This window comes from Apis mellifera, assembly GCF_003254395.2.
Source record: "Apis mellifera strain DH4 linkage group LG15 unlocalized genomic scaffold, Amel_HAv3.1 GroupUN_210_associated_to_Group15, whole genome shotgun sequence".
NCBI classification, from domain to species: Eukaryota; Metazoa; Arthropoda; class Insecta; order Hymenoptera; family Apidae; genus Apis; species Apis mellifera.
This window is the reverse complement of record NW_020555843.1, coordinates 25,510-33,908: the sequence shown is the minus strand read 5'-3', so window position 1 is coordinate 33,908 and position 8,399 is coordinate 25,510. Positions and strand designations below refer to the sequence as shown.

Genomic DNA, 8,399 nt, shown 5'->3' with positions numbered 1-8,399 from the left:
ATGACTAATACGATCAAAGATAATCGTTATATTATGTGAAACTATATTTATAATTGCATGTTTTCAACGTAATTCTTCTTTAAAACTACTTAAAAATGATATGTGTCATTTTATTTATTTATCAATGAAGATACAAATTAAAATGAAGCATATAATTTTTTTGAAAGAAATGTTAATTTTTTAAATTAATTTTTTAAGAATAATTTACATACGTTTCACATTATTAAATTGATGAGAGTTAGAATGCTTGCCACTGAAATTCCTAGTTAAAAATATATTATAATAAGATCTTTAGATTTTTTCTTTTTCAGTTTATAAAAAATCATATTTTCTATATATTTCAATACTTCAATTTTTTTAATATTATAATTTCTTTTTAATATATAAATTATGATGATATGATAAATATTTGCTGATTTCGTTTTTATTTTCCATTATTTTAAGGTTTTGTTAGATCTTATCATTTATTTTGTATCATAAAACATTGGCAATTTTTTATATTGTTTTATTAATATATTTCTTGTAATATTTTAATGTTCGATTTATTTATATGATTTCATATATATAGATTGTAATATCATTTTGTATAAAAGTTTTATCTTTATATAAGAACTTTTTATGAGAATTTTATTTTTATTTATTTATTAAAAAACAACAATTTTAAAGAAAATTATATAATATTATATAATTATATATAATACTATAAAATTATATAATATTATATAATTATATATAATATTATATAATATTATATAATTATATATAATACTATAAAATTATATAATATTATATAATTATATATAATATTATATAATATTATATAATAATCATTAATATAGTCAATATATTTTTTTTATATTTTGTTTTTACATTTTTTTTCTTTCTTTTATATATATTTCAATCATTTAATATAATAAATAAAATATATAATAAATTTAATATAACAAATAAAATTTAATAAAATTTACATATTATTTTACATTTTGGAATTGAGATTTATTCTTAAATATTTCATATGCTATTATATAATAGAACATTATATCATTATATTTTATAATAAGCAAAAGACTTTTTTTTCTAGTGCACAATTTATATAATTTAATTATACTTTATTCAGTTATTTATTAATTTATGGATTGCATTGTGAAATTTGTTTTTTTTTGTATTAGAAATTAATTATGACGTAATTGAATTCATTTTGCAATATTACTATTGAATTTATTACATTACTCTATTTTGATTTTATTAATTTTGTTTTATTCGTTCCTTATCTTTAATATAAAATTATTATATATTATGACTAATTTTAGATTATATAATAATCTAAAATAATAATCTTAAGTAATAATCTCTAATGGTATTTCTTGTTTAATTTATAATAATTTTTTATATCATATTATTAAAATGTTTCTATGCATTTAAAAATATTAAGCATAAGTACTTTTTATTTGTAATATTTTTCGATTTTCCAATTCCAAATGAAATTTCATACAAATTTTGTTTTGTCATTTTTAATCATTTTGTAATTTTTAAATCCTTATAAAATTCTTTAAATAAAACACGAATCTGAAAACAAAAATACTCTATTCTCAATTTTAAAAAAATATAAATTTTTATAAAATTATGTGATTTTTGTCAGAAAATTATGTGAAAACTAATAATATCATTTGATAAAAATATCAAATTTTAAAATAATAAGAAAAGCTGAATATAATATTTATAATTATAATTTATATATTTATATTTATAACTATAATTATTTAAATAAAAACTATTTTATGATATTAAATATGAATATTTTTAATATCACATGAAAAAAGCATTCAGAAGATTCTTAATATTTTTCTGCTAAATATGGGTATAATTGGTATATATATATGAAGAAATATATGAAGAAATATATATAGAAATATATGAAGAAATAAAGAAACAAATATTCTGATTTTACTATAGAAGAAAACATGAATATTTAATTAGAATATTAATAAAAAGAAAACTATTAAAATGAATATTATTAAAAAATATTATTATCATTTATTATCTAGAACTATTAATTTCCATTTCCATTTCCAATATATATGAGTCATTTCAGACCAAATCGATATCTTTTTACTACAATAACTTGTATTTTGTTAATATTATATTCGTAAGAAATATTTGTAATTCATGCAATAATAGGAATAATTTACTTCATTGCTTTTTTAATTTTGAAATTGTTTAAAAAATATATAATAAATCTTTAAAGTAGATTGTTTGCATCAAAATATTTCTTGTTCATTTCTATAAAAATTGCTTTCAAATAAAATTATTTTTGCCACTATTAAAGGGATTCTTTTTTTCCTTTTTTCATTTTATTCATAAAAAATCAATTTGTTTTTGTTGCATGAATTTTTTATTGTATTTTTATTAAGATTTTTTTATTTTTAATTTTTTATTATAATTTTTTTTTTAACTATAAAATTATTTTGTTAATTTGCAAATACAAAAATATTGAAAAAATTTTGTAAATTTAACTTAAACTAAGTAAATTTAATTTAAGCTTTGAATTAAAAATTAAAAATATAGATATTCATGTTTTTGAACTTGATAATAATATTTAATAATATTTTTGCACAATAATGATTAAGGAAATCAAAGAATTTAATATTATAGTTGTAATATTTTTTAGAATATCATAAATATTTCGAATATTTTATTTCAATAATTCTATTTTTCTAATTAATTCTAATAAATTTCTATTTAAGATATTGTCTTATTTTTTTCGTTACTTACATAAAAATTTTAATACTTGATATGTACTTGTTAAAATCGAAAGAATTATGAATATTGCACAAATGTGATACTTGAACTGATATTATTATTCGAAGGACTCCCTACTATCTTAAGACTATATAATTATTTATATTATGAGTAATCGAATAGTGGTATTTTGATTGTTTGTGGTTAACTGTAATGATTCTAATTGTATTTTGACTCAAGCTATCTTTGCTGAATTTTATCTAATCTAAATGATCTAAAACTATCGTAAGCCTTGGTTTTTTTTCCAATCCTTACTTTTCGTCAAAATGTATATTAAGATGGGATTAGAGGGAATTGTCGCGTTGAAAAGTGGTTTCGAAGAATGAGCTTTCGCGACACAGAAATCTTTGCGCTTGCTTCCACGATGATTACAATTGATTACGAATTGCTTACAAGTATGACTTGTAAAGTGGTCATTGCTATATCGCTGTTTAAATTAATGATCTGGAAAGTGTTAGGGAATTATATCTATTCATAAATTATTGTTAGATTATTAAATAGCATTTTTATGCTATAAATGTTGAAAATAAAGCTAGACTATCTGATCTTTACAAATCTTGGCTCTATTCTTAAGAATATATATTATGGTCGTTCAAAGAAATGGAAATTTTAGAATCTTTATATAATCTTTTTTTATATCTTAAATAGTACATTACTAAAACGGCTGTATCTCCGAAGATAAGAGACATAAATATGATTTCTAAAGCTCGTTATAAACGGAAATCTTTGCCCCTTGTAAGCATCTTTCATCTGTTTCTGGATGACAAGTGGTTCATATGCTATGGTGGTCCAAAAAAGTGGAAATCTTTTAGAATAGTGCATTACTAAAATAGTGTATTACTATATATTTTTTTCTCAATGATTTTCTCACACTCATCTAACGTGAGAAGTCGGATCATTTAAAACCAAAATGGACACTCTTCCTGGCCTTGACGAGATCGAAAAATGTTAACTATAATCCTATGAAATAGTAAATATTCTCAGGAAGTTATATAATCTTTTAATAAATATTGAATTGCATTGTTGAAATCGCACTTATTTCTTATTTCTTAAAAAAGAAAAGAATAATAACGAATGCGGGAATTGTATTCTTCTCATAATCAATTTTCTCTTATATTGATTATATTAAATTTATATATAATCGATAAAGTCAAAACTTAAAGTATAGTTGCATCTCTTATCCCCAGTATCCCTTATCAAAAGAGTTTTACACCAGAAAAAAAAATGTTATAATAATATGCACATTCTGATCGAAATCTCATAAAGCAAAGTACAAAAAGGCTTGATCGTAATATAATTGAATATTAGAAAAACATTTGATACATTATTCGACGAAAAGAACGTTCACGAGCAGTATAGTCAATGACCAAAATATGTAAACTTATATATAAAATAATATGATAGATCAAATTTGTTCCACGGAATGAAGTAAAGGATCCTTTATCCCCTAGTGTTTCAATAGATTTTTAAAACTACTTCTCTTTGCGTTGAAGAAACAGAATATAAAATTAATTAATTAATTAACGAGGAAAAATAAAATATATTCTGTTTGATCTTCACCGATACTTAATGCTAGTAACGAATTGCTGGCCAAAAATGTCTTAAGAATAACAGAGAATTACTTTATCCTAAATATATTCACATCGACATCTAAATGCTTTTTGATGTACCAATGAGAGATTCTTATCATATTTCTTCAAAGATGTCTATTTTAATAGATCTCTATTTTAATAATAGAGACTATATCTCGTTTACGGAAACACGAATAAGATATTTGGGAATTGCGTTCACTTTCTGGAATAGGTTAATCACGCCAGGAGTAGCATCAGTGAGAACGTTGAGGCAACTTGACGGTAATTTTCGAGAATATTCTTCACTTGTCAGAGTCTATTGTTACGAATTTTATTTATGCGGATAAGTGAAATGGACTAAATTTCTAAAGTTCGAGATTATATGCATCAGCTTCAGTTTAAAGGGATTATAATTCCTTAATAACGTCATTCAAGCCTTCGTACGGATTAGAAAATAAATTTAAAACCTGACCAGATTTAATTAGCCGATTATATAAATAGATAAGAAGACAAAGAATCGAAAATTAAAATGTTGGGAGTCCAAAGAAAAGCAATATATAACTTTATCAATGATAAAATAGAAAATGTATAGTTTTAGAATAGAGCGCATTCATCACCATCATTGACTTAATCGATTTTGTCATTATAAAAATACAAATAAAATAAATTTCCCAAATAAAATAAACAGTAGTGATTGAGAGTCAAGTCCTCGTATCAATTATAAAGGAGCAAGATTTTCGTGATCCATATTATAATTCCATATTATAAAAATGGAATATCTTGGGAATAGTAGAAAAAAGTTATTAAATATACCTGCCATTGCCTATTTTATTTTAAAAGAATGAATTGAGAACATCAGATAACGAAGTACTTCCTATAATCATAGAAACAATGCCAAAATTGATGATTAATCCCTGCAACGATTTAACATTAAAAATCATAAAATATTTTTAAGAATGTTTCTAAGCCTAGATTGAAATATATTAGGATGTCCTAGAAGTTTGTTTTTTTTTTTTGATATGAAATGAATACACAATATTTGTTGTTTAAGATTAATTTATTGCATTATATATGAACCGTTCTACTCTATCATCGTTTTATTCTTCCATCTTTCAGGAAGATATTTTTCCAAAATTGTTGAGATTTATTTGCAAAATATTCCTCGAGGTGCGTTTTTTTCGCTTACGAATTGAAGCCGTTTATCGAAAAAAATATTTTCTAAAATTGATGACTTTATCTTGAGAAAGAAGCTCATAATAGATTATACATTTCCAATCCCAACAAATGGATAAAAAAACTTTCTTCAGGTGAAATCTAGGTTTAGACAGTTGAAGGTCTATTATCCTTAAATCAAGTGCGTTTTCGATGCATTTTGGTACAAAATCCAAGTTTACTCTTCAGTGATAAGCCTCTTTAAAAAAAGATCTCTTTCATGTCTCTAAAGAAGGAAATTGCACGTAGAGACGTGGTTCATAAAATCGGTTTTCGTCAATAGCTGTAGAACCCAAATTTCATATCGATTCACACATCCCATCTTAGTCATTATCTACAGCTTTCCTGGAAATATTAATGGCATCTCTTACACACTGTATCACGGATTTTCAAGCATGGTCTTGATAAGAAAAGTTATTAAATATACCTGTCATTGCCTATCTTATTTCAAAAGAATGAATTGAGAACATCAGATGACGAAGTGTTTCCTATAATCGGAAAACAATGCCAAAATTGATGATCAATTCCTGCAACGGTTTAACATTAAAAATCATAAAATCTTTTTGATAATGTCTCTAAGCCTAGATCGAAATATATTAGGATGTCTTATAAGTTTATTTCTTTTTTTTGATACGAAATGAATATACGATATTTATTGTTTAAGATTAATTTATTGCGTTATATAACCATTCTGCTCTATCATGTTTTTCCATCTCTCAAGAAGCTTCATTATTCCCTTTTTCCAAAACTGTTGGGATTTATTTGTAAAATATTTCTCGAGGTGCATTTTTTTTCACTTACAGTTTGGAGCCATTTATCATAAAAAAAATTTTTTAATAACAGGAACAAATAATAATCGGATAAAACAAGATCTGGGCACAGAAGATACAATAGAATGTTTCAATCAAACTGTAACTATTTTTTTCTTACACTCAATAGGTGGTTTTGTATTGTCGTGATCTCGTCGATTTGCCAATTCTGGCCATTTTTCTACTATGGCGGTTTTCAATTTATCAAGTTGATTGCAATATTTTCTAAAATTGATGGTTTTATCTCGAGAAAAGAGCTCATAATAAATTATATTTTTCCAATGCCAACAAATGGATAAAAGAACTTTCTTCGGGTGAAATCTAGATTTCGCGAGTTGAAAGTCAATTGTCCTTAAATCAAGTGCGTTTTCGATGCATTTTGATACAAAATCCAAGTCTACTCTTCAGTGATAAGCCTCTTTAAAAAAACATCTCTTTCATGTCTCTGAAGAAGGAAATTGCACATAGAGACTTTATTTCATAAAGTCGGTTTTCATCAATAGCTGTGGTTACGTGATTATCTACCGTTTTCCTGGAAATGTTAATGGCATCCACTATCTCTTGCACACTATATCGCGGATTTTCAGCGAGCATGGCCTTGATAAGATCCGTATTTGTCATTGCTGAGCGGCCGTAGGTTCTTTCATTTTTTAAGTCAAAATTGCCAGCTTTATATCTCTTAAACCAATTATGGATGGTCGTAATAGTTATAGCACCGTTCCTATAAACAATACAAATATCTGCAGTATCATTTTCACTATCACCCTCTTTAAAGCAATAAAATATAACATGCCACAAATGCTTCCTTTGGCTATTCATATTGAACAGTAAAAAAGTTTCAAAAAGTCACCAATGAAATATACTTTAAAAGAGCTCTGGAATGACTGAAACTGATAAACGGCTAATAGATAAACATGTTCATATAAAAATATCCAATTAAAGTCATTTCTAGGCTGATGCGAAAGAAACTTATACTCTAATATTATCAGTTTATCGATTATGATATTCACAAATATGTTGACAAGCTTTCGAATCACCGTAAGAGTATGATTTTTTGATAACTTTGACGATAGCCATTGTAAATATTTATTTACTCATTTATACATTATATATATATTTGTTCATATATTTATTAATATTATTTATTTATAATATTATTTATTTTATTTGTGTGTAATTTTAATTAAACACAAATAAAATTATGATTTCAAATTTTGATATTATTTGTTTTATAACCAAGATTTCTGTTTTTTTTTTTTTTTTTTTTAATGTTTAACATTTTATATGAATTTTATCCAGATAGATCTATAACATTTTCTTTCATTTGATATATAACTTATTCATTTATTAATTTATTCATTCTTTTTTATTTTATTATTTATTAATTATTTTTTTGCTGGAATGTTACCTAGCAATAATATTATTCTTTTTACTCTTTTATTCGAACTTTTTTTTAAATAATTTCTTACTAAGTATTTCCTAATTTCCTAATTCCTTACTAAGCATTTAATTTATTTCATGTTATACATACACACGCACGCACGCGCGCGCGCGCGCACACACACACACACACATTATTTTATATACATTATATTTTATATACATACATATATTATTACATACATATATTAGATTAGAAAGAAAGTTCTTGCGATTTTTAACTATTAAATTCAAATACACATATCTCAGCTCAAACAAAACTTTATTAATTAAAATAAAAATCATTCCAATCAATGCACTTTTCCCAATGAAAAACAAGTTTTGTTGAATAAAATTCTAGAATCTTGGAGGCAACAAACTCATTGAATGCTGTTTCAATATTTCTGGGATTTGAAGCATTTCATAAAAAGTTGTCGAGATGTTTGAAAAAATGATAACCAGTAGACAAGAGATTTAGCAAATATGGATAAAGTAGAGTTTCGTATGCCAATTCGTTCAATTTTTAAAGGGTCGGTTGGGCGATGTGTGGCCGAGCGTTATCGTGGAGAAGGATAGAATCATTTCTATT

The 8,399-nt window shown here is 24.0% G+C and overlaps 1 protein-coding gene across 1 annotated transcript; it reads right to left on the bottom strand.

Moving 5' to 3' along the window:
* Positions 1-6,512: 6,512 nt before the first annotated feature.
* On the bottom strand, positions 6,513-7,210 carry LOC102653572 (the record flags this gene model as incomplete). The annotated part of the gene is made up of 2 exons (XM_026445950.1): positions 6,822-7,210; positions 6,513-6,616 (listed from the first exon to the last, which is right to left on the bottom strand). Coding segments are annotated over exons 1-2 (493 nt in total), but the record flags the coding sequence as incomplete, so codon positions are not given.
* Positions 7,211-8,399: the final 1,189 nt, after the last annotated feature.